The sequence below is a fragment of the Girardinichthys multiradiatus genome, chromosome 11 (assembly GCF_021462225.1).
Source record: "Girardinichthys multiradiatus isolate DD_20200921_A chromosome 11, DD_fGirMul_XY1, whole genome shotgun sequence".
Taxonomy (NCBI): Eukaryota; Metazoa; Chordata; class Actinopteri; order Cyprinodontiformes; family Goodeidae; genus Girardinichthys; species Girardinichthys multiradiatus.
In genome coordinates, this window is record NC_061804.1 from 2,975,321 (window position 1) to 3,001,065 (window position 25,745).

Consider the following 25,745-nt stretch of genomic DNA (forward strand, 5'->3'; position numbering starts at 1 on the left):
TGAAGCAAAAGTAAGAGTAACATAGCAAACATAAAAATTGTAAAATAACTAAAAACATCTTTTATATTTTAGATCCTTCCGAGTAGCCCCCCTATGATTACTGCTTTGCCATGAGGTGGTCAACTGAAATGGTTCTCCAACAGTCCTGAAGGAGTTCCCAGAGCTAAAAATAAAAACAAACTATTGAATGAGAAGGGGTGTCCAAACCTTTTCACTGGTAGCTTATATGAGAATTACTTTTTGAATTGAAATACTGAAATGCATAAACTCTTGAATGATAATTTTAGTTTTTTTGAAATGCAGATTGAAGATTTAGCAGCTTTCTCATTGCATTCAAAAGCCAAATGGTTAGAAAGCATATTTTCTCCATTAACACAAGGGTTCTCAAAGTGGAGGTCGGGACCCCCGGTGGTTCGCGCAACACCAAGTGGGGGGTCGGGAGATGATTCGCCGAATCATTGTAATGTGACCGCTGCCAAAAGAGACAAATGAAATAAATTAATTTATCATGAAATAAAAAAATGTACAATGAAATGTCTAATTAAATATGTAATGAAATTAAATTATCAAGTGTCATTTACAAAAAAAATTCATTTCAAAATGGAAATAATTATTTCACCCTATATTTTATAAATAGATATACAGTTTACAAATTGTGTTTTTTAGGGGGTTGCCAGTCTGTGGCACAGGCTGAAACGTTTGGGAACCCCTGCACTAATTTAGTCTGGTATGGTTGTTAGTAATGATGAACAAACAGAGAATCAACCACTAAATATTTATTTCTCTTTGATGTTTTGGTTTTATTCATTTTGTCCATCTTTTGTAAGTCATCTACACCCCTCAAAAAAATAAAGGGAACACTTAAACAACACAATATAACTCCAAGTAAATCAAACTTCTGTTAAATCAAACTGTGCACTTAGGAAGCAACACTGATTGACAATTAATTTCACATCTTGTTGTTCAAATGGAAAAGACAACAGGAGGAAATCTTTGGTGATTATCAAGACACTCAATAAAGGAGTGGTTCTGCAGATGGGGACCACAGACCACTTCTCAGTACCGATGCTTTCTGGCTGATGTTTTGGTCACTTTTGAATGTTGGTGATGCTTTCACACTCGTGGTAGCATGAGACGGACTCTACAACCCACACAAGTGGCTCAGGTAGGGCAGCTCATCCAGGATGGCACATCAATGCCAGCTGTGGCAAGAAGGTTTGCTGTGTCTGTCAGCGTAGTGTCCAGAGCCTGGAGGCGCTACCAGGAGACAGGCCAGTACACCAGGACACCAACAACCCAGCAGCAGGACCCCTACCTCCACCTTTGTGCAAGGAGGAACAGGAGGAGCACAGCCAGAGCCCTGCAAGATGACCTCCAGCAGGCCACAAATGTGCATGTGTCTGCACAAACGGTTAGAAACCGGCTCCATGAGGATGGTATGAGGGCCCGATGTCCACAAATGGGGGTTGTGCTCACAGCCCAACACCGTGCAGGATGCTTGGTATTTACCAGAGAACACCAGGATTGGCAAATTCACCACTGGCACCCTGTGGTCTTCAGAGATGAAAGCAGGTTCACACTGAGCACATGTGACAGACGTGACAGAGTCTGGAGACACCGTGGAGAGCGATCTGCTGCCTGCAACATCCTTCAGCATGACCGGTTTGGCAGTGGGTCAGTAATGGTGTGGGGTGGGGTGGCATTCCTTTCTGTGTGCTCGCCAGTTGTAGCCTGACTGCCATTAGGTACCAAGATGAGATCCTCAGACCCCTTGTGAGACCATATGCTGGTGTGGTTGGCCCTGGGTTCCTCCTAATGCAGGACAATGCTAGACCTCATGTGGCTGGAGTGTGTCAGCAGTTCCTGCAAGATGAAGACATTGAAGCTATGGACTGGCCCGCCTCATTAAAAAATGAGGTTCACATTAATTAAAATACAGCATAACAAAAATGTAAATAGTAATAGCAGGGAGAGCTGTAGGGATTTGCAGCATAACTTTATTTTCTGTAAGAGTTGAGCAACAGTTTAAGGGGAAACAAATGTGACTAAATGTTAATTAACCACAGCCGATCAAACACCTGGGCAACTGTGGTTTTATGTTAATATACAACGGTGTCATCAGCATAGAGGTGGCATGGTGCATCATTTGACCTTCTGACGCACATTAACAATATAAATTGTTTTGTGTGGTGGGCCTAAAACAGAGCCTTGAGGGACACCTGCTGAAGCATTGGGTCAAAGGGCAGATTTGATTGCTACGTGCTGTTATTTCCCTTTTTGTTTTTTGTTCTCAGTGTAAAGAAGTTAAAGTCAAAGGAGAATCACAAGCAGAAGAGGAAACAGTTCAAACAGACGTTTAAGGATAAGCAGACCAGCAGCGATGAGATTCTGCAGAACAAAGACAACTCAGCAACACAGAGTCAACAAAAAGGTACTGTTTCATAGGTTATGATGACTCCTAGGACCTGCCGTCTATCCCTCTGCATGGTACTTTTATCAAAACAAAGAATAATCTGTCTTTGTCATTTTTCTGCTGCAGCCTGGTTGGTGTACAGAGATCGAGTTCTGCTGCAGATCAACCAGAACATGGACCTTCTGAGGGAGGAGCGGGGCCTCCAGGTTTCCGCGCTGACCAGGAGCCTCCAGCCCTGGTTGGAGCTGGACTGGTCGAGGGGGAACCATATTGCCAGTAGGCTGCTGAACTGGCAGCAGGAACAGCTGGACACTTTGGGCCAAGCTCTGGAGCTGCTGCTGGAGAGGAAGAGCCGGGTCTGGGCTCGGGTTTTTATTCAACAACTTAGCAGCTGTGTAGGTATAAACTCCAAACTGAGCAACTGGGCGTGTCAGCTCAACAACGCAGGTCAGCCTTCACATGCTTCTGTTTATTTGTAGAAGATGTTTAGAGAGTCGGTCTGAAGCCTGATGGACTGTTTTCTTGCTTTCAGGTCTGCACGCAGCCCAGTCCTTCATCGATCGGCACTCGGAACGCCTGGAGCAGCTAGATCTGGCTATTCTTCTGAACTTTGACCCTTTAAAAGAAATGATTTTAGAAAAACTTGACACTAAACCGGAATTTTTTTCAAGCCTTGGCTTGACTGTGACTGAGTATCTAAAGCAGGCCTCGGCTCATGACATGAGGCTATTTATCTGGACTCTGGAGGAGCATAGAGAGGACTACAGTTCTTGTCACACTATACTGGATGAATATTTTGATATGATGGGTACGTATTTTGAACCTGGCAAACGTGATTTACAAGCATTCCTCTTGCTTTAAAAATCTCCGTTTGTTTTTCAGATGGACATTGTTCTGTGTTAAAAAAGTCTGAAAATGAACATGTAAGTCTTCTTTTTTTTTTTTTTGTGGTTTGGCTATTTACCTGACAGTTGCCACAAACTGAACTTAATTTGGCAGCATGTTACTAAAAATGTCCAGATCATTAAGATTCATACGGTTGTTCTTTACGCACCATCGCTCCACTTTAAATTTGAATATTTTAATATAAACCACCGCTTTTACAGATTACTGTTCAAGTCGGATGATGTTTAATCGGTGGTCGTTTTTAATACAGATTTGGCTCACTGCCCAGGGCGCACTTGTGGCATGGGGTGGCACGAGTGCTTGCAAAACATAAAGAAAGAAATAAGACATCTTATGCTTGTTATTTGTCAGAAAGTTTCACTGACAAATTAAAACCTTTAAAAAGAAAAATGGTGGCTGCAACATTAAGTATGTCTTTTCTTAGATCCATGTGATGCATTTATTTTAATTTCATAGTAAATTGGACCGCAGACATCCAGCAGCTTTTCATCGAAGGCGGACTTTGTGGCCCCAATTCATTAAACACAGCAAGCATTTCCAATGAAAGAGTGACCCATATGTTGCTAAAAATAGGATATAAAATGTTTCTAGAGCTAAAAATTAGAAAACTTAAATTGTTTGCCTGTCTTTAGATAAAACGTGAGACCTGTAGCCCGCCTGGACCTCAAACGTTTTATGCAAAAATCAGAGTCTGTGTGACGTTAAAATATTGAATGTTTCTCAGATAGTTTTTCTTTTAAAGGTTTTTTTTTTTTTTTTTTTTTTGCGATTTTAAACAAATTTGTGGTTTTTGTTGCCCATGAGTGGTTTCAACTCGACGATTAGGTCCACGGGGCCAAAAGTTTGGACACCCTATACCAGCAGTCTGCGACCTGCAGCTCTTTAGGCGCTCAGTGGTGACTCTTCGTAACTTTGGCCAAAAATGTTAAAGACCTGAAAAATATTTTTAAATATGAAGCTAAAAAGGGCTAGTTCTAGCATTATATTTCTGCATTTTTATGCTATATTTGCATAGTGCATATATTTCCAAAAGTATTTGCTCACCTACCTTGACGTCCCATTGGTCCACCCATTGCAGCCATCTGGGAAGGTTGTCCACAATGTTTAGGAGCATGTTCTTGGGCATTTTAGACCATTCATCCTGAAGCACATTTGTGAGGTCTTACACTGATGTTGGACAGGAAGGCCTGGTTCTCAGTCTCCGTTCTAATCTATCGGATTGAGGTCAGGACTCTGTGGAGGCCAGTCAAGCTTATCCACACCAAACTCTCTCATCCATGTCTTTCTGGAAGATATTATCATGTTGGAAGAGGAAGCGGCCATCTCCAAACTGTTCCAACAAAGTTAGGAGAAAGGAATTGTTCTTGTTCTGGTGAGACATTCAGAGTTCATTTCACTGGAACGAAGGGAAAGAAACTCTCCCTTTGCCTTCCCAGCTCATTAAAAACAACAACAATTAGATATGAGTTTTTAGTTCTTCTATTTAACAGTTTATATAGTAGGTGTTCATAAAACCCGATAAGCTTTCTTTTCTCAAAGAGTCACATAGGTTTTACAGCTGTAGACAAATTTACTGTAATTAAGAATTAGAGCAGAAATAGCTGTTAGGATTGTAAAGGTTGCTGACCCCTGCCTAATCCTACCCCTATACCTCAGTTTGCACCTCCTACCTGATCAAATAGAAACCTTCATCTTAACAAAGGCTAATTTAACGTGATCTCATTACAGAATTCTCCTACGAGGGCTAAGAGTCGAGGCCGGAAAAAGAAACGAAAGGTAGAAAATCTGGAAAATGAGACCCTGATGTAAAGATTATTGTAACGCATCATCATGTCGACCCTTTCTTCTGCTTATTTCCACCCAGGGTCTTATTGGGTTGTCCGGGTTGAGAGGAGTAACTCCAAGAGAGGAGTGGGACCAAGACTTTTTTGAAGATGACTCTTTGTAAGTTAAACATCTTTTGAATAATCTGCTGGGAAAGAAACCCGTTCTGATGATTTTCCTGTCTGCAGATCATTCCTTCACCCTGGTGACTCATTTAGTGTTCCCAGTCACCTTCGAGAGCAGGTAGCGGATTTTGAGGACAAATACAACAGAAGCAGGAGCAGAACTCCCTATAGAAAGATTTTAGACAACAACCCTGATTCCACTAAAGAAAGATTGTATGAGTAAGTATGAAACAGACCTGAGAAACATTCGTCGATACGTTGTTATTATGAAAGTGTGACGTTTATCTCCAGATCTGTAGAGACGGTTCATTTTCAGATGAAACATGATGCACTATTTTAAGTTTGATTCTGGGCGACGTCTGCTGTCTTCATTCTGTTTCAATGATTTTACTACCGTAACCAACCCCTCTTTACCTTCTAAATGTTTTGCTGTATTGAACAAAACCAAATGGATTGCAGGCATAGAGAGCCTGAATGCATGGTACCTAGATAGCGAGCTAACACTTACTGCAGAGTGGAGATTCATGTTGCGATGAGAATAAATTTTAGATTTATTAGATGTGCCTCGCAGCTTAAACTCAGCTGCTCAAACTTCTCTCCTGCTGCAGCTACTTTGCTCAGATCCTGGAGGAGCACGGCCCCCTGGTGGAGGAGGACCCCCTGCTAGTGGGAGAGTTGCAACACTTTCCCCACGAGGCGAGGAAGATGATCGCAGAAGCGGGCGGCTTAGAGACCTTCCTTTTGGAGTCTTTACGATTCATTAAGATAGGAAGGTACATCGGGCTGACTCATCATGCAGTCTCCCTGCAGCAGGACAGACACAGAGCGAGCCTGGACGACCTGGATGAAATAGTTGATGCTCACCATAACTCTATATCACCTGACTTGTATACAGTGAGTGATTTCCCAGACGATCCGAAGGGTTTTCCCCCCGTACCCCCAGGGACACATCCTGTTCTTCCAAATCCGTATTTGTTTTGCTCCCAGTCATCTCTCTCGCTCTGGTGTGACGCAAACTATGGCTCAACGCCTCACATTTTACCCAACGGTTATACGGAGCCTACTGTGGATGTTCCGGACAATATTTATGAAAAATTGGAAACGGATTCAGCTTCACACAGGAGTATTTTGTCCACGGATGAAAATCGCTCCCGTAGACATGCTGCAACACAGGTTCAGACCGTTTTACCTGGCTTTCAAAGAATCCCACCTAAATGTGTGAAATGCATTCATTCAAGCTGATCTTTATTTTGCTCTGATAGACGTGTCCGGAGGCCACGAGCAGCGTGGTGGTGAACACTGAGCTTTATGAACGTTTTGAGAGCTACCAGGTGGGTTACACGCCATGACAGAAATACAAAAAGCACCAGAACATTTCATTTGACAGATGGAGAAGGTTTCAGCAGTACGAGCTCAAAGAATAAGCATGACGCACAATGTTGAAAGGCCACAGCACCCACTAAACCAATACTTTCCTCACCTTATTGGCCCACATTCATGGAGCATCTGTGTCTTTGCTGGATGGCCTGTGATAACATTTTGTACATCTAGACCTTCGTAATATCTACTGATCTCTCATCTTTTAAATCAATAATGGTTTTTAACATTTCTTGAAAATAAAAATCTGAAAAGTGCGGAGAGTTGCAGTCTTGCCACAGATTTTCAGTTGGATTTAGGTCCGGGCTTTGGCTGGACCTAAAAATCTGGCAAAAAAGCTGGAGAGACCTCCAGAAAGGAGTTGGACTGCTTGGAAACAAATGATTAAGCAGTTAGAAGTCCTCTAAAACTTTTACAGTGTTAGATGATATTAATCTCAGTGGGTAGTTTGGTACAAAAAGAGCTTAATTGCTGCGTTTAAATACTTTGAGCTTTAAACCATAAAAAGCCTCATTGACGGTGTTTGTTTTTCAGGGTGGCATCATCAAGCAGGAGAAGAGCAACAAGAAGCTGGAGCAGCAAATAAAGAAAACTGAAAACTGTCTTAAACTCGATCCAAGAAGCAGTGAAGACATCAAGTTGATGGAAAATAAATTAAAGGAGATCACTACAAACATACAGGTAGGTCTAAAGCAGCTGCATCTACAGTGTAGTTGCAGGTCGGCTGTTTTTGGTAGAGTTCAGTGTCGGGTTTTTTTTTTTTTTTTTACATAGGTGACCAATAAGGAGCTGGTGATGTTCCAGCAGAAGCTGGAGGAGGAGGTGAAAAAGGACCAAAAGGAGAAGAAAACCAACCAGGAGGAGCTGAAGTCCCTAAAGATGGAGATGGAGCAGCTGGTGGAGGAGCAGGGGAGGTAAACAGGATTTCAGCAGGGTCCAAAATGTCAGACTTCAGCCTTAAAAGCTCCCAGATTTTCCAAAATGGGTCTTAAATTACTTTTATTATTAATTAAATTAGTATTTTGTTTTGTTTTTGGAAAAACTCCAGCAGCATTTATTTGTCATTTGTTGTTGGTTCTGTCTGAGGACTTTGGGTCCTATTTTGCACTGTGGTAAAACCACAGAATCCAGACAATTCATCCCACCCTGCTAACCTGCTCCGGTAGCTTGTTTATGATTCATTTTCTGTTATCTAGCCTTACATGGGTTGTATTCTATTGATTAAGTCATCTTGAACAAATTTAATGTTGCAATGCGTGTAGAGGCTTCAATTTACATCACGAGGGTCCGAAACCCAGGATGAGACTTGGATCATGAACGTGCATCCCTAACCCTGAAGATTTTACGTGCCGTTTAACTTTGGTTTGACGTTTTTCCTCCATGCGCAGCCTTTCCAGGAACATCAGACAGAAGAGGACCAGCTATGAAGCCAAGTTTAACGACTTCTTGGAGCTGAGGTGAGCAGCGGGAGGAAACGCAGGACTTATTGAAATCCTGAATAAAATTCTCACTTCATGCATTTGGTCTCCTCAGCAATCAGTCAGCGGCTGAGAAGATGAGTTTGGAGGATGAGATCAATCGCTTTAAGGCTCTGTTAGCCTCTGCTGCTAGAAGGTCTCACACTGCTCAGGTAACATTTATTTCCTCTGGAAAGAAAAGAAAGTCCTACATATTCACAGTGGGGAGGGTTGGTGAAAGGAAGGGGTTGAAAAGAGATCCAGCTCCATGGTGAACACATCCTTTATCTGCTCGCTTGTTCTCTCCAGCTGTCGGTGGCTGAAAGCAGCAGGGATCAGGGTCTGTACGGCCTCTACAGAGAGCTGGCTGACGTCAAAGCTTTGCTGAGCAAACTGGACGAGGCGGCACACAGGTGAGACGAGTGAAGGGTTAGAGAACCAGTAACAGACAGCGGTTTAAAGTGCGCTACCAGAACCGGGCCACAGCGGGTTAACATCTGTAGCTCATTCTGTTTATCCATGGAGGAGTTTATGGATTTGAGTTAAATCTGGAAATTATTATTTAAAACTTGTATTTTCTGTATAGTAAAACAAGATATTTATTTATTTCATTGTTGCTGCAATTGTTTGAAATGTGATTGGTCAACTTTCAAAGCAACTCTGATTCAGACCAATCGGCTTCAACTACAGCATTACAGGCCCCTCCCACCCATGAAGTGGGCGGGACTACCGGTTGTGGTTAGTTCTGCCCACTAGGAGTTGATTTGTCTAAAGCTGGCCTGTCACACAAGTTGACCAATCAGGTGTTGGGGTCTAGTTGTTCACCTTGAAACGTCTTAAACCACCTGGTTGTGGTTTGTAATCCTTTTTTTTTTTTTTTTGTTGCCATTTTTACAATAAATAAGAAAAACAACTTTTAATTTTATGGGTTAACAGGTCTGACGGGTAATACAGCTACTGGGATCATAGAGAGAAAACTAAACAGCAGCGCCATCTATGGGCCCAGTTGTGGCTCCAGTTCTAAATCACCTCTATTTGCAATGAGAGGCTGGTGAAAAGATCTGAAGCTCCATGACAAGCTCTTCCTTATTCAGTCAGTTTAGAAACCAGAAAAGCTCAAACACGTCTTTTCTTCTTCTTTTTATTTTTGAACATTTTCCAGAACCCCAAGCCAAGAACTGGAAACGACGAGGAGCGGCTGCAAAGCTAAGGTCGAAGAAGTGGAGAAGAGCATCTCCACCGTTGAGGTGCCATTGAACTTCACATAAAAACGAACCAGACAAATAACATCTAGTTTAGCTTTTTATAATTTTCATATTTCATCCATCAGACAGAATCTCAGGCGTTTACTGGTGTCATCTATAAACTATAAAAACTATAAAAACAAACATTCCTGTAGTTATGCTCCTGAATGTTACTGAAACCTGTTCATATTTCTGTCCACAGCGACGGTTCCAGGAGCAGCAGGATCAAGTGAAGAAAGGCAGACGAGTCTGTGATCTGCCTCTGGCCGATGACAGCAGCACGCCTGAGCCTGCAGCTGCACCAGTAAGACCAGTACAACATGTTGCTTTTATTCGCTTATCTTCACATCAGAATTCAGCTGAAGGTTTTCAGGGTTTTTCTTGTTTTCTAGTTAAAGTGAGCAGCTCGCTTGTCAGTTTTCCTCCGTGCAACAGAGATGACTGTCATAGTTCTGCATTTATGTCTCTAATCAGGCAAGCTGCTAATGTTTTACACCTCAGATACGTATTTTGTCAACTTCTAGTTGTCAGATCTGTTTTACAAATATGTGGCGATGCCGCATTCAATCTAGAGATCTGGTTTGGCCAAATTTTCCTTGGATCATCTCTGTAGGGGTGACCAGCAGGTCACGTCCTCCTATTTAACAGGTGTGCTGTTTTTAAGCCATAAACACGTCTGTACTTCACACTTTTTGATTTCACTCGGATAAAGGTTAGCAATACAAAGTCTGAATGGGAATAATTTTGTAGTTCCTTTCGTTTCTCTTGGACTTAAAGCTAATATTAAAGACCCTGCAGCAGATTCTTATCTTTATGATTTAGTAAAAAACAAACGGGATCCGCAGGTCAAAGAAAGTCCAAAAAAGGCATCGACCTTACCTTTTAAAACAGAAGCTTTAGTGTTCATATAAATCATGTCAGGTTCTACTGATTGAATATATGGCGTAACCCAGGACTTTGATTTGGGACACAAACACACACACACCCTATGCCTCCTTGGACAGATCATTCAGAACATACCCATTCACTTTTATGCAGATGACATTCAGCTGGAACTCTACTTAAAAAACTAAGAGTTCTTTCAAACTGTCTGAATTACTTGAGTGCCTAAAAGACTGATCGTTTCCCCTGATCAGGAACTTGGTCGTCAAACCAAACTTAAGGAATTTAAGTGTTTTCAACCAGCCAGTGTCCCTTCAATGTCCCTAAAAGCATTTTTTCTGAAATGGGTTTCATCATTTGTCTAAACAAAAGTGTCTGGTGTCAAAACAGGAATTTAAGATGATTGTTCATGCTTTTATTTCTTCGTCCAAAACTACTGATTATCTTCAGTTGGTTCGAGGCTGTTAAGATACACAATTCAAAAATCTGAAGCGTTTTTCTGTGGACGTTGCAGCTTTTTGCCGCCCACGGCGCTTCTCCTCCTGCAGCAGCCGAGGCTCCAGCCGCTCCGCTTCCTAAGCTGCATAAACCTGCGGCCAGGAAGCCAGATCCGCCGCATGTCACGGTGTTCGAGAAGGCCATGGAGAGCCTTACTGCCATGTTTCCTGACTATTCAAGGTAAACGGCTGGGGCAGCAAACACCGACGGCTCCGTTGACAACCAAACCGAGCAGCGGGTAGGTCCTGCAGGAGTCTGTGGCATGAATGGATTTTCTGTTTGTCTTCAGGCCCCATTTGACGAGGTTCGTTCAGGAGTTTCGTTTGTCCAGAGGTGGAAGCCTGAACAGCATGCCGTTGCAGGAGGTGGTCGGCGGAGTGACGCAGCTCATCCTCGACCATCAGGTAGATAAGTCGTTTGTAACTTTAAAAAAATACACGCAAAGTTGATCAGAATATTTTTCTTCTTCTGTTGTCAGCTTAACTTTGAACTAACCAGACTGGCCATTTTTTTTTCTGTCGTCTCAGGAAAAGCTGAACACTGCCAGAGCCAACATTGTGGGTCGATCCGGTCCAGCTCAGGGTGCCGCCCCTCCTTTGGCGACCCACAATCCGGTGTGGCAGAGAATGGGAACCCAAAGAGTCAGAACTCCCAACGCTGTAAGTCCAACAAAATCATTCAGCAAATTAAGTGAAGCAGTGGTTTAAATTAATCACTTGGTTTCCAAATATAAATAAAATGCTTCCTAATCAAAGAGTCCGATACTTTCAGCACTACTAAAATTCTGGACGGAAACAGACATGAGATCATTCAGGACTCAGACGCCCCAAAACATTAGGGTCTGTGGTCTCACTCTGAAAGCTCAGATATTCTCCTAATCCTGAAACTAAGGCTTCTTTGCATAGAATAAATATGTTTATAATCAGAGGACAACCTCTGTCCTCAGGCAAGCTACAAAAGTAGCTTAAAGGGAAAAAATGATCCACATTTTCAATATAAAATCAGTGCAACTAAACAATCTGACTGCGTTTAACCATCATTTCCTGTTAGAATTGAATCTAGTTGTAGGATAAATACGTGCAGGTGTCCCAGAAAATGACCTGGACTATGAACAAGGCTAAGTAAAGTATATAAAGTAGAAAGTATAGGCGCCCGGAACGCCAAAACTAGATGAAAATCAAGCCATTGTCATCCATTTTTGAACAGTTTGACATGAAATAAACAGAAATGGGTATCATTTCAGCAAAGAGTGCAACTCTAAAGGAAAATCCTATCTGAATGAATAATCCTACAGATTTAGTTAGAGAAGAGTTAAATGTGATTTAAATCAAGTAAGGCTGGCTCTGACGTTTGGCCGTTAACACACGCAGGAACGTTTTTGATCGGTGGAGTTGGTGCATGAAGGGACTGCAGAGACATGTGCTTTGTTTGTCCAGGTCAATGGGAGAAATACATCCTAAACCTGTAGATCCTTCCTCTGACTCGTATCGGATCTCGGGCTCATATTTAGTGTTGTCAGAATTCCTATTTTGAGGAGAGCCAAACTGCAGCTTTGGTGCTCAGAACGTTAACTGTGAAGCTTTGTTGTTGTTGCAGCTGAACATGGAGGACCCGTGCATCATCTGCCACGAAGACATGGGCCCAGAGGACACCTGCGTACTCGAGTGCAGACACAGCTTCCATAATGAGGTGAAAGCAGTTCTCCGGGTCTGAAGCCACATCTGGCCGGCTTAGGTTTCTGGTTCTAATGTGTGGTTCTGTCCGTGTCCAGTGTATCAGGTCATGGTTGAAGGAGCAGAGTACCTGTCCCACCTGCAGAAACTACGCGCTGCTACCCGAAGATTTCCCCGCTCTGTCTGGCAGGAGACGCCAAGCCCCCTGATGTTTCAACCCCTTCACTGCCAACATTTCTGCTTTTTATTTTTTAATTACTTTGTTTATTGAAATGCTGCTTTTGTTGTTTTTTGCTACTTTTAAGAACTGTTTAATAACCTATGGAAATAAACAACTTCGTGTTGGAGCTCAGCTTCTGGATGTCCATATGTCCACCTCTATGCTTCAGCTGCTTTTTCCATCCAACAAGCTTTGCTCTAGAAGAGATCAGACTCAACTTAAACACGTCAGAATGTGCTAAATATTCAGCTTCAAGGTAGCAGTTGTAATTAGTTTAATATTGTTTACTTCAAATACACAATAAGCACCCTGCTCATTTTTGACAGCGCTACTAAAGATGTAATGAGCCTTTAAATAAATTTGCAGTGGCGTCTTCTCATGCTCGACAATGTAGAAACATTTTATATTTAATTTGCCGACAATTTAGTTTTATGTAACAAAAAATCTGAAAAACCAAGCTTTTTAATATGCAAAACTGCAGAAATATTAAATCATTCACATCCACAGAAATATAATAGAATTGTGTAATTTGCTTAAAAACACATTCATTTGACAAATTTACTGGAACAATTGGTTTTCCCTTGTAAGAATGATTTAAAATCATAATTTGAAAAAAATTATTTAACAATCATTACTTATGAACAGAAATCAGAGATGTCCTCTGGTGTTGTGATTATGGGCTCAAAGCTCTTTAATAATTGATAAATTATTAACCAAAACCAAAAAATGTCTGTTTATTCACCCTCTTCGACCTTATTTTGACAGATAAATCATTCTTGGACGAAATAAACAACCGGTTCTCTATAATAAATAATCCTGATCCAAAAACCTTCACCTAACTAACGAGCACCATTCTACACAAAGGGAATAAAAATATATGCGCATTGACTGTCTATGAAGATCAAACCAGCAGTTTTATGGACAAAATGTGTCATTTGGGTTAAATGGAAAGAGAAGTTCTCCTGGTGTTGATGTCTTGATCGCAGCGATCAGCTGATAAAACGGTGGGGCCACGCCCCTTTAAGCTCTACCAGCTGATTGGCCCAAATCTCGAACAAAGAGTCATAAACTCTGAGGCGGGAACTCAGTGGAAAAACTCCAGTAATAAAACTGGAACAAAGAGTTGGTGAGACCCAGACTGCAGCTGCTTTGAATGAAAACTTTTTAAAATCCAACTTCTAACTCCTGATTGATTTGAGATCAGCTGGACAAACATTACCCACAATTCAGCAGCAAATCAAACACAGCTCAGGATAACATCACATGCAACAAGTTAATACCTGAGATTAACTACTGGTGATCCTACGTCACCTTCACTGTGCCTCATCCTGACCAGACCTCTAAATGCATCTATCCAATTTAATAAAAAGAATGAAATTACTTTGACGTTGATTTATTCTCGCCACCGGTTGAGGATGGGTCAGGTCTGAAGAAAAACGAGGGGTGAGGATCAACTCAAGAAAAAAAAAATTGTAAAGTTCTCATCCGTCGAGGGGAAAACATGAAGAACCGTTTGGTCAACTAAATCAACAAGGAGTCTCCTTGGAAATAAAACCTGTGTGGGTTTCCACCTGCGCCGGGTGTCGATCGGTATGAATCTTCTGACCTTCTTGTATCAGACAGATTTCCAGCATTCAAGCTCTTCCGGGAATGGCCATGTGGAGGAAAAGTTCACCTGCGAGCTTTTGTCTCTCCAGATATGCGCCTCTGTTGCGTCGTCCCATGAGACATGCTGGAAATGGCGACGAAAATTTCTTTTCTGCGGGTTTTACAATCCCGGGTGACGTCAGGGCAGTGGGGAGCTGCAAAGATGATCAAAGATCCCTCTCAAGCTCATGAAATGTGTTCTGCTGGCCAGAGAGGAACATTTTTAAGGTGTTTAAACACAACTTTCCCAGGAGTGACACCAAATTTCACTATACTTAATTAGGCACAGATGGCGAATAGAAAATGGGCACAATGTTACAATTATTAAAATGGTACTAAGATTAGTTTTTATTTAATTTAATAGGGAGTGTATTCCTAAACAACTCCCACAAATGGGAACTGTTTCTTCCAAACTGTTGAATTTTATGTTAATTATGAGGTTTAGAACCATTAGGTGCAGTTGAATCTGCTATCTTGTGAGAATCAGAACCAGTTTCAAGGCATCTGCTGGTTTTTAAAAGGCTCATAAGAGGTTAAGATCTTGACACCGCCTGCTTTTCTGCAGAGGAATATTCAAATTTTGCAACGGAGTCTCTTCACAAGTTCATACAGGGGCTGGACAATGATTTTTTTTCATCACCACCTATGTGAGCTTCAGGATCTACATCAGGTCTGAACGAGGGCAAGATAACCAGCCAGCAGCCCGAACATTACCTGCATGCAAAGGGTGAAATCTATCACATACTTTATTTCACGGCTTTCATTCACTGTTTGCATTTCTTTATCTTCCTGAAACTTCACATGTATTCATACATTCAGCAGATGAGCACAGCTGGCTTTTTTAAACTGTCCATTGTTCATTGCATTCTCACGTGTAAAATGATCAATTACACCTAAAAGCTTCGGAGGACTTTCGTATTTACATGGTGGCCCTTTTGTGTTTTCGCTGGAAGTTAGAGACGTTCAGACTCTGCAGAGCTTCAGAGGGAAGTTCTCTGTGATCAGGTGATCATCATGAAGGACGATGACGATGTTGATTTCAAACTCTGAAGGGAAAGAAACATGTCACATAAATATTTCATACAGTGCATTAAACACCCTGCAGGACTGCTTAGTGCTCCTCTGATTGGATGTTTTCACTGACCCACTTTGAAGTTGGTGGTCTCCAGCGTGGGGCAGGTGAACAGCCGGGGGAAGACCATGTAGATGGGGATCGGGAGGCCGTGGCAGACGTCTCCTTCTGCTATCTGGATGTTCTGGATCTCTGTGGCGTCTCGGGCGTATCCTTCGGCGCAGCCTGCATGCACAGACGGATAACCTCCAGCTCGGCTGCTACGACCACAGCAGCTTTCAGAGAGAATCAAACTCACCGCAGGTTTCCACTCGAACAAGCTGCAGTTCGATGCTCTTGACTGGGACCTCTGACTTCTCCACCACCACCTCACCAGTCAGGGGCTGACTGATCACACAGCTGGTGGCATCTAAATGTCCCCTGATTAGAAATCTTGGCAGCAGACTCTTCTGCAGACGAAAACATGTCCTTTATATTAGACCCACGAGAAACTTACAGTGACCTGCAGAAGTATTTAAACCACTTGAACCTTTCTACATTTGTAAAACCAGATTTCAGCTACCTTTATTGGGATTTTTTTGTGACACAACCTACTGTTGAATTGTGAAGTGAAGAGAAAATGATGCAATGCAATTTTTTTCACTGAAGATGAACTCTGGAGGAGCTGCAGACATGTACAGCTCAGGTAGGAGAACATGCTGACCTGCACAAATCTGTCATTCTTGGAACAAGGACAAATAAAAGCCAAAATAATCTCTTTACAGTTTGCCACAACACAGCACAGGTGTGGAAGAAGCAGCTCTGGTCAGATGAGTCAAAAAAAAAAAATTCTACATTGTCCTGAACGAACCATTCCTATGTTAAAATATGGTGGTGGCAGCATCATGCTGTGGGAATGCTGGGCATAGGTGATGGGAAGATGGATGTAGCTAAATACAGGATAATCCAAGAAGAAAATCATGTTAGGGGTTCAACTTTCAGCAGGACAACAACGCTAAACATACAGCCAGAGCTACAGTGGAATGGTCCAATTCAACTTGTATACGTGAGTTAGAGTGGCCCAGTCAAAGTCTAGACCAAAATCCAACGGTCAGTCTGTGGCAAGACCTGATAATTGGTGTTCACAGGTGTTCTCTCGTCTAATCTGACTGATGCTGAGCAACAATTTCAGTCTATGGAAGAGACAAAGCCCAGAAGACTTGCAGCTGTAAGGAGGTTCTACAAATTATTAGCTCAGGGGATGGGGTGTAAATGAAAATGAACGCCACACGTCAGATTTTTATTCGTCAAAAATGTTGAACTGTGCAGAATTTTCATCGCACTTTCTGTGCATTCATGCTCTACTTTAGGTTGCTCTAACATAAAATCCCAACCAAACATTGAAGTTTGTGACTGAATACGTTTACCACAGACCGTAGGTTAAGTTCCCCTCACCTCACGGGTGTTCTGCAGAGATTCGGGAGTGATGGAGAATTTGACCGGCGTAGGGACAACTTTTGCCTTCTGTGGCTGTAAAATCAAGGAAAAGCTCAATTAATGCCTTAATAAACAGAAGCAGCATCAGACTGCAGCAGAGCAGCTCAGCTGAGTAAATACTCTGATGTGTTCAGTTACCTGACAGTGCACCATGAACTCACAGTTCCTGCTCAGGTCTTTGGCCAGCAGGGAGCGCTTCAGGTCACAGCGGAGGGTGTACTGAACAGGAAACAGGCAGAGGTTACAGACAGGAAGCACTCAGGTCACCACGTTGTTATAGGAACACTTTAAAATACCTTCAGAAAGCCTGAACTAGTCATAAAAAAAAGTTGGCTGCTTAAGAGTAAAACTTTCAAGAAATGAAGGAGTGCAGTACCTCTCCACACTAGTGTCACATACTGATTCCAGGTGGAGTGTCAGATTTACCTGAATATTAACAAAGACTCCATGGTAGGTCTCATACAGCACTTTGTTGCCTTTCGTGTTCAGAGGAAACTCAAACGGGATCTCCGTCTTCCCTCCGGGGATTTTCCCTGCCTTGGCCACCTCGATGTTGTTGCTGATCAGCTGGATTGGCTGCAAAAACAACAATCAGATTAATATCGACAGAAATGCAGTTATTTCCACCACTAGTTTGATGGATTAGGTGACAGGTTGCTATGCCTGATGGTAAATGTTGTATTCCACAGACAAAGAGTCTGGGAGAAACTTTATTGTCTAGGTTTAGGTGACCAGTCTGAATGACTGCTTGGTTTCCTATGCTAAAATGTCAGATGGTTCATTTGTTAAAACATCCGGTTTATCAGTGACATTTATCTCTTTAAACTACTTCAAGACAACAAGACATAAACATCACGGCAGCCCTCTGGACATGAAAACGCAGAGAGCTTAACAAAGCCTGACACCACAGAGACCACCTCAGGGCTCCTTCACACCAGACCACCACCTCCAGGGTTATTTGTTTCATTGTGCACGAAAGACAAAAAAGGTTCTTCACTTTAGCTCTGGACATGGACCAACCCACCTGCACAATGTCAAGCAGTTACATCAGTTGCTTGTTTGAGGAGATTTCACAAGCAACTCAGACGGAGCAGCAGAAAAGTATAGTAAGCCATTTTATCATTTAATCTAAAACACACCTCTTTAATTCCCATCTGGATTGTAGATATCTAAAATAAGAGTTGTAATAATTCACCTTCCTCTGGTATAAAATTGCTGTCTTGCTTTACGACAAAAAGTTTTTACATTTAATATTCTAAAATTCACAGGATTTATTAAAGCGTTTATTGACATTATGGTCAGATAACCAAGTCTTACAGTAATTTTTCCCCAGGTATACAGTAAGCAATATAATATTGCAGATCCCTGTTAGTCGCTGCCCACCTTGACAGAGTTGTAGAAGGCCTCGAAGACGCCGACACTCTTGGAGCTGAGCTGGAGGTTGACGATTCCCTCCATGCTGAGAGATATGCCGTGGTGCTGCATCGCCTCTTTGCATGACAGCGTGATGACACCAGCAACAGTTTCCTGGAAACAGCAGATAACCAACAGAGGTCCTGACTACGGTAACAGCTCCTCACAATGGATCATGTGTGAGATCAGTGCCAAAACATTACTAAAAACATCTGGAATGGCTGTATTTACACAGGTGGAGTCTAACTGACTAATTAGCGGACTTCTCAAGGCAGTTGGTTGCATTGATTAATTTTATTTAGGTAGTCAGACTATCAGAAGCCTAATCTCACCCTAAAGAGTCTAACATAGCTGGAAGTGTGGGAAACAAGAGCCCCTTTTCCACCGAAAGCCCCTTGTTTTACCCGGATCATAGGAATCCCATTCATTTAAATCAGCCTAATGACGTATGAGGAAGTTGTGAAAAAATTGCAATACACCTTCATTCCAGCAGATGGCATTACTTCTTTACTTCTTTTAAAAGCTAAAGAATCCTTTTCTTTGTGTCAACTGATAAATAATAGATGATGAGCAGCTTCAGTTATACAGTTGAATAATTCCTTACATTATTCTTAAGATGCACTAAATTTTTTTACCAACCTGCATCATGTCAGAGTTGTTGCTTTACAACTGCATGATTCATTTACAATATCTACTAAGCATTGATGAACATACTTGTTTTTCTTTTATCATCAGGTAAACTTAGACAACTACAGAACATGTTTTTAGTAAAAAAAAAAAATGTATTTATTAGAATCCAAAAAACAGACAGTCAGTCCGGAACTACAGGGATTTAATACATTGACTGTCGAATCATAAGCAAATATTTATTTAAAGTAGAAGATGTGTAGATTAGAGCAGGAGATGGCAGGATCACTGAGCTTCTGCATCCAAACCCGGAACGGTGGTCTGCACAAAACTATGAAAAATTAACAGTATTAAAGCTTCCTTACTCCACTAAGTTAGGTTTACATAAAAATAAAGGTTTGGATAATGTGTATTTTTTTTTTTTTTTTTTTTTTGTACATAGAAAATTTAAAGTGCTCTGATCATCGAACCTGCAATAAAACATTTACAGAACTGTGGCGAAATTGTTTCTAAATAATGCCAAAAATAACTTAAAAAGTCAAACTTCCACATACCGACTAAACGCTTTATATTCACTTTCAGTCGCAACAAACAGATAACAGGTAGCGGGAAATCCCAGAGTGCCGGGCCGAGACCAGGCAGCGGTTACTGGGGGAGTCCCAGTCAGTGTTGCCAAGTGTACGATAATTATCGTATTTGTACGATAATTTTGCTCTCTGTACGATGTACGATCAATATTCCTAAAAAAGGCCAAATGTACGATAATTTGACCATTCCGTGAATGTGTCTATCGCCAGTCTGTCGGGAGTTTTTTTGTGAACCCTGAAGGCATCTGCGTCCGGATTCGGAAACAAATGCTGGAAATTCCAGCCAATCGTGCTTTTCTAAATGTGACCTACGTGTGACGTGATGCGTTGGCCTCAGAACAACGGCCATGATTGGCTGAATAGTCCGCTGCGCCCGCCCATGATTGAGGAATGAAAAAAAGAAAAGAAGAAGAAGCAGAGCCCGGCACTGTGGGGCTACAGATGTTGATAAATCCATTCCGTTCTGACGCCACAAAGCTGCGAGTGTCTGTTAGACGCTATTCAACACATCAACAGACTTGTTATTTTGGTTATGACGAGTGTACGATCATTTTATGTCTCTAGTACGATAATCCTACATTTCTCACCTGGCAACACTGGTCCCAGTCCAGTTACCCGTTAGCGTAGCAGCCAGACCGGCCTGTAAGCGGAGCTCCGCTGCTCCGAAAAACATTTAAATGTAGGCTCATTATTGAGGAACTGACTGCACAGATGACGTTTTGAGGTCTACTTTCTCGTTTCTTAAAACTACATTTGTGACAAATTAAAGGTATAAAAACGATTAATTTGTATAGTAACCTTTGCCATTACGAAGGCTGCTGGTGCCATGCCTCGCTGCACATAACCCCGCTCCTTTAACAAATCCCGGGGAAAGCTGAAAAGACCTTCTCCAGAGTAGGCTAGGCTTAAAACTTTCCTTTTTAATAAAGCTTATAGTTAGAGTGGCTTAGCTTATCCTGAGCTATCTCTGTAGATATTCTGCTATAGGCTTAGGCTGCTGGAGGACATAATGACCACTTTCACCCTCTTCGCTACATTCTCACACTACTCTCCAATTTTGCATTATTTGCTGTTATTTCAGCTTTTAACTTTGTTCTCTCTTTTCTCTTCCTAGAAGCTACACCTGGCCTGGCTCTGTGTCTGCCTGTGACACCTTTCTGGAGAAGGGCATCGTCCAAGCTTCTGCTGGCAACAACTTAATGCTCACCTTCTACAGATGATCCACATAGCCCTGTCTTTTAGTGTTTAATCCTTTCTCTCTCCTAGACATGGCTACTGACTGAGCTTCTACTGTAACTAACTCTATGTTCTCTCTTTCAGACTCTAACCTTGAAAACTGGCTCAGAGTTTATCTGTTCTTTCTTTCTAGATGAAACGACTAAAGGAGCTACATCCATTAACATCTACTTTTCCTTCCCATAGAAAGTACTCCTGGATCAGTGCTTCTTTGTTCTCTTTGTGTCTCTGCTCTGTTCTCTCAAACCCCCAGTGGGTCGTGGCAGATGGCCGCTCACACTGAGCCTGGTTCTGGTTCTGCTGGAGGTTTCTTCCTGTTAAAAGGGAGTTTTTCCTCTCCACTGTCGCTACATGCATGCTCAGTATGAGGGATTGCTGCAAAGTCAACGCCAGTGACTGTCCACTGTCTCTACATGCTCATCCAGGAGGAGTGAATGCTGCAAGTCACTGACTGGATTAAAGTACTGTCTTCTTTACTTAAATGGACACATCTTCGTTATTATGTCTCGTAAAGAGAAAATACTCGAGCTCAGAATTTAAGTGTTGACAGAATTCGTCACAACACCCATGTGGTCATGTGACTGCGAGTTAGCTTGTTCCTAAAGCAGCTAGCGAAGTTTTCCTCACACTGCGTTTACCGACATTTAGGTTCGGAATAAATACACCAGGGCTTACATTAGCTCAACGGAAACGTGTTAATAAGTGTCAGCGGGTCACCGAGTCACTTACCCCCTCATGATACACTTTGTTGGCTCTTTTTAGCTTAATATCCAGAGTGACGCTCATCTCTGAGCTGACCAGGCCGAGAAATAACAGTTAAATGACCACAAACTCCTACTGTTAATTTCAGCAAACCAACCAAATGCAATAGCTTTACATTTGATTGTCTTCCTTCTGATCTATGAATAAAAACAACAAATCAGTATCCGAGTGAGTCTTTCAAAATAAGAGCACGACTTCCGCCGGGTTAAACGATTATTTTCAGCTCTTTCAAAGTAAAAGCACACGTAATGAAACATTGATACCAAAGCTGAAGCTGGTCAGAGTTTACATACACTCATTCACTTGGGCTTTTAACCAATGGCTACCTGGGAAGCTCTAGTGAACTCCATATCCAAGAGAGTTAAGGCAGTGCTGGAAAGTAATGGTGGCCACACTAAATATTGACACTTGAGGGGTGTACTCACTTTTGTTGCCAGTGGTTTAGACATTAAAGGATGTTTATTGAGTTATTGTGAGAGGATTCCATATTTACAGTTATACAAGCCGTACATTGACTACTTTACATTGTTTTAAAGTGTAATATCTTCAGTGCCATCCCATTAAAAGATATGATAAAATATTTACTTAATATTATATCTCACCTTAGTGGGGTCAGATGGTTGAAACGTGGACACGATTAGGAGTGAAAGCAGACTAACATAAGGATCCTGGAATGGACCGAGCTTCAGCCCTATTGAATGCTTGTGGTCTATGCTAAAAGAGGGGTCCATACCAGTTCACCAACCAGGTTCAAATAACCATTTCTGATTATTTGAGTGGTCAAAAATCAAGTCAGACTTATATCAGAAGCTTGCTGACAGCTACCAAAAGATTGAGTGTGCTCTGCAACCATCTGTGGGACATTTTTCTAAATATTAGTGAGGGTGTATGGATATATTTGAGCCTTTGTGTATAAATCTAAGGTACAATTTTAAAGTTTGTTGCATTATCATTCCAGCCTGTAAAATTACAGTTTTATGATTCAAGATTAATATGATACTCATGCTGACGATGAATAGATTTTCTCAATGCTAAGCTGTTAGTCTTTAAATAATAAAAGGAGTGGGCCTTTATCATATTGTTTATCATGAAAAATTTATTGTCATGATATGAATTTGGATTTATCATGACAAGGATAATTTCTAATTAATGATCTTTAAAAACAACAAAACTGACTGTAAGGTCTACACTTTTGGTTTTAATGAAAACGTCAATAAATTTCAAAATATGTGTAATAAATGCAGTTTCTGTGTGCAGTTTCGTGATGAAGGCTTTTATTGTTATCACAATAAGTTTTATAATACTTTTATATAATCAAATCTTATGGTTACTGACTTACGTGAGAAGAAACTGCAGAGGGTGCTGTTGAGCTCATTTATTTTAATTCTTTTTATTTTAACTAATTGTTTAAATTTTTTTTTTCATTATTTACAGTTATATTATTTTAATTCATAGTTTGGTTTAATTTTATTTAAATGTATTTTATTTTATAGGTCACTATGTTGGACTTACTTCACCACCAAGAACAGACTAAACTGGTAAAAAAGTAGGAATTGTTACGGTTAATCAGAGTTATGCTGACAAAAGCAAAACCATGAGAAAGAAGACATCAAACTTTAAAGATCATTTATATTTTTAGTATTTCGTTTTAAACGTCCTTCTTAAATTTACCTAAGCATCTTTCAGAGAACCATTGAAGTTAGTTTATTAAATCTTTTGGCAGATGAAAAATAAAGGCTCTAGTTTTGTATTTGTTTAAATTTCTTTTATCACGTACAGTTAAACACCTCAAGACTCATTTAATTTGCATCCTTTTAGAAGATTTTACCCCTGTTCCTGTTAATTGGGTTTACTTGAAATAAATTAAAGTAAATCATAAAGTTCTCATGATGTAAACACAGGAAACATTTAAAAACTGCATCCTGTTGGTGATTTTATGGAACGCTGGGAGCTCACATGTCTTATCAAAAATCAACTTATCTTGTGGCTCTTTTAGCTCCTTTCAGTGGTGAAGCAATAACATGTTTAGACGCAAGGAAACATGGGCGTGGGAATAAGATTCCTCAGTTTGGTGCACAAACAAACAGTATTTGTTCCTGTGAATTTAGAAAAGAGTGACCTAAAGAAACAAGACAGTAAACCAGTGATCTCATTGATAAAATACACTTGGCTCTCAGGAATGTGGACAATTTGGTTAATAAAAAGCTCAGGAGAGTTATCCAAGGTCAGTAACTCATTAAAGGAACAGTTCTGACACTTCACTTCAGCTGCCATTACATTCACAACCAACCTCTGTGCTTGTTTAATATTCACTTCTGAGTAACCCTTCAGCAAACTCTACTTTTTATATCCCACATGCCTGGGATAGCTACTTAACTTTTTACTCTTGCTGATGCCAGTGTGTTTGTTTAGCTTTATTTAGGCTCCTCTCATCCCTTAACGCCTAATTTAATCATCTTTCAGTGTTTATCTAATAACTGTCTCTTAATAAAATACCATACACACAGTTTGCATCCCACCAGCTGAATCCCGCATAAGACTTTGTTTGGACCATAGATATTTGGTGTTAGCTGGGAGCCGTCTGTCACTCAGCCCTGTTGTCGGTTATTTCCAGTAATCATTCACTATGTTGCAAAATGAAAAAGCTATTTTTCCCACAGGTCATCAGGTGGAAGCCCTGTTTGAATCCATCATCTGGATTCTCTTAAAACAATGAACTTGATATATTTTTTTCTGTTGTTTAATACACCAACACAATGTAGCGCATAATTTTTAAACGGAGGAAACATAATCCATGGGTTGTGTTTTTTTTTTTTTTACAAATAGGAATATGAAAAATGTGGAACATACAGGTCCTTCTCAATAAATTAGCATATTGTGATAAAGTTCATTATTTTCCATAATGTCATGATGAAAATTTAACATTCATATATTTTAGATTCATTGCACACTAACTGAAATATTTCAGGTCTTTTATTGTCTTAATACGGATGATTTTGGCATACAGCTCATGAAAACCCAAAATTCCTATCTCACAAAATTAGCATATCATTAAAAGGGTCTCTAAACGAGCTATGAACCTAATCATCTGAATCAACGAGTTAACTCTAAACACCTGCAAAAGATTCCTGAGGCCTTTAAAACTCCCAGCCTGGTTCATCACTCAAAACCCCAATCATGGGTAAGACTGCCGACCTGACTGCTGTCCAGAAGGCCACTATTGACACCCTCAAGCAAGAGGGTAAGACACAGAAAGACATTTCTGAACGAATAGGCTGTTCCCAGAGTGCTGTATCAAGGCACCTCAGTGGGAAGTCTGTGGGAAGGAAAAAGTGTGTCAGAAAACGCTGCACAACGAGAAGAGGTGACCGGACCCTGAGGAAGATTGGCCTGCCAACTCTCCTGACCTGAACCCCATAGAGAATCTGTGGGATATTGTGAAGAGAACGTTGAGAGACTCAAGACCCAACACTCTGGATGAGCTAAAGGCCGCTATCGAAGCATCCTGGGCCTCCATAAGACCTCAGCAGTGCCACAGGCTGATTGCCTCCATGCCACGCCGCATTGAAGCAGTCATTTCTGCAAAAGGATTCCCGACCAAGTATTGAGTTCATAACTGTACATGATTATTTGAAGGTTGACGTTTTTTGTATTAAAAACACTTTTCTTTTATTGGTCGGATGAAATATGCTAATTTTGTGAGATAGGAATTTTGGGTTTTCATGAGCTGTATGCCAAAATCATCCGTATTAAGACAATAAAAGACCTGAAATATTTCAGTTAGTGTGCAATGAATCTAAAATATATGAATGTTAAATTTTCATCATGACATTATGGAAAATAATGAACTTTATCACAATATGCTAATATTTTGAGAAGGACCTGTATATAAATTCAGCTGCAATCACAGCGTCTATTGGGGTAATTCTCCACCAGCTTTATACATCTACAGACTGAAATTATTAGCCAGTGTTCTTTTAAAAACTCAGGCAGATTGGATGGATTCTCAAATTAAGGTGTGGACTTTGACTAGGCCCTTCTATCAAAGGAACATACCATTAGATTTGTAGCTCCAGGTGTATGTTTAGGTTCATTGTCCTACAGGAAGGTGAACCTCCAGCCCGGCCTCAAGTCTTTTGCAGCCTCTAAAAGCTTCTCTGTCATCCCCACATCATCATGCTGCCACCACCAGATTTTTTTAAAAGGGGATTATCTGTTCAGGGTGATTTGCAGTGTTAGTCTTCCGTCACACTTAACATTATGCATTTAGGCCAAAAAGTATAGTTTTATCTGACCAGCGCTCCTT

The 25,745-nt window shown here is 41.1% G+C and overlaps 2 protein-coding genes across 3 annotated transcripts in view; one reads left to right on the plus strand and one right to left on the minus strand.

Annotated features, from left to right (window-relative positions):
* ttc3 (tetratricopeptide repeat domain 3) overlaps nucleotides 1-12,746 on the plus strand; it is a 37,790-nt gene extending 25,044 nt beyond the window's left edge. For both annotated transcript variants that reach the window (XM_047378473.1, XM_047378474.1), the window contains exons 26-46: nucleotides 2,295-2,431; nucleotides 2,540-2,860; nucleotides 2,946-3,221; nucleotides 3,296-3,336; nucleotides 5,048-5,095; nucleotides 5,184-5,263; nucleotides 5,332-5,487; nucleotides 5,877-6,441; nucleotides 6,531-6,599; nucleotides 7,180-7,326; nucleotides 7,420-7,559; nucleotides 8,034-8,102; nucleotides 8,179-8,275; nucleotides 8,412-8,515; nucleotides 9,265-9,349; nucleotides 9,549-9,650; nucleotides 10,743-10,906; nucleotides 11,016-11,130; nucleotides 11,254-11,385; nucleotides 12,323-12,415; nucleotides 12,498-12,746. In XM_047378473.1, coding sequence (XP_047234429.1) covers nucleotides 2,295-2,431; nucleotides 2,540-2,860; nucleotides 2,946-3,221; nucleotides 3,296-3,336; nucleotides 5,048-5,095; nucleotides 5,184-5,263; nucleotides 5,332-5,487; nucleotides 5,877-6,441; nucleotides 6,531-6,599; nucleotides 7,180-7,326; nucleotides 7,420-7,559; nucleotides 8,034-8,102; nucleotides 8,179-8,275; nucleotides 8,412-8,515; nucleotides 9,265-9,349; nucleotides 9,549-9,650; nucleotides 10,743-10,906; nucleotides 11,016-11,130; nucleotides 11,254-11,385; nucleotides 12,323-12,415; nucleotides 12,498-12,608 — 3,052 coding nt within the window. In that variant the 3' untranslated portion in view covers nucleotides 12,609-12,746. The remainder of the gene's footprint in view (nucleotides 1-2,294; nucleotides 2,432-2,539; nucleotides 2,861-2,945; nucleotides 3,222-3,295; nucleotides 3,337-5,047; nucleotides 5,096-5,183; nucleotides 5,264-5,331; nucleotides 5,488-5,876; nucleotides 6,442-6,530; nucleotides 6,600-7,179; nucleotides 7,327-7,419; nucleotides 7,560-8,033; nucleotides 8,103-8,178; nucleotides 8,276-8,411; nucleotides 8,516-9,264; nucleotides 9,350-9,548; nucleotides 9,651-10,742; nucleotides 10,907-11,015; nucleotides 11,131-11,253; nucleotides 11,386-12,322; nucleotides 12,416-12,497) is intronic.
* A 2,248-nt stretch (nucleotides 12,747-14,994) lies between these two features.
* vps26c (VPS26 endosomal protein sorting factor C) lies at nucleotides 14,995-21,624 on the minus strand. The gene is made up of 8 exons (XM_047378478.1): nucleotides 21,407-21,624; nucleotides 18,198-18,341; nucleotides 17,241-17,390; nucleotides 16,953-17,033; nucleotides 16,773-16,847; nucleotides 15,637-15,787; nucleotides 15,411-15,563; nucleotides 14,995-15,312 (listed from the first exon to the last, which is right to left on the minus strand). The coding sequence occupies exons 1-8, from the start codon at nucleotides 21,461-21,463 to the stop codon at nucleotides 15,230-15,232; spliced, it is 894 nt and encodes a 297-aa protein (XP_047234434.1). The 5' UTR covers nucleotides 21,464-21,624; the 3' UTR covers nucleotides 14,995-15,229.
* Nucleotides 21,625-25,745: the final 4,121 nt, after the last annotated feature.

Excerpts from the sequence above, each read along its gene's own strand:
- vps26c (XM_047378478.1), bottom strand. The coding sequence starts at position 21,463 with ATGAGCGTCACTCTGGATATTAAGCTAAAAAGAGCCAACAAAGTGTAT. Across the intron at positions 16,848-16,952 it reads AGTTCATGGTGCACTGTCAG|CCACAGAAGGCAAAAGTTGT; the intron begins GTAACTGAACAC and ends TTGATTTTACAG. Across the intron at positions 15,564-15,636 it reads TGTTCGAGTGGAAACCTGCG|GCTGCGCCGAAGGATACGCC; the intron begins GTGAGTTTGATT and ends CTGTGCATGCAG.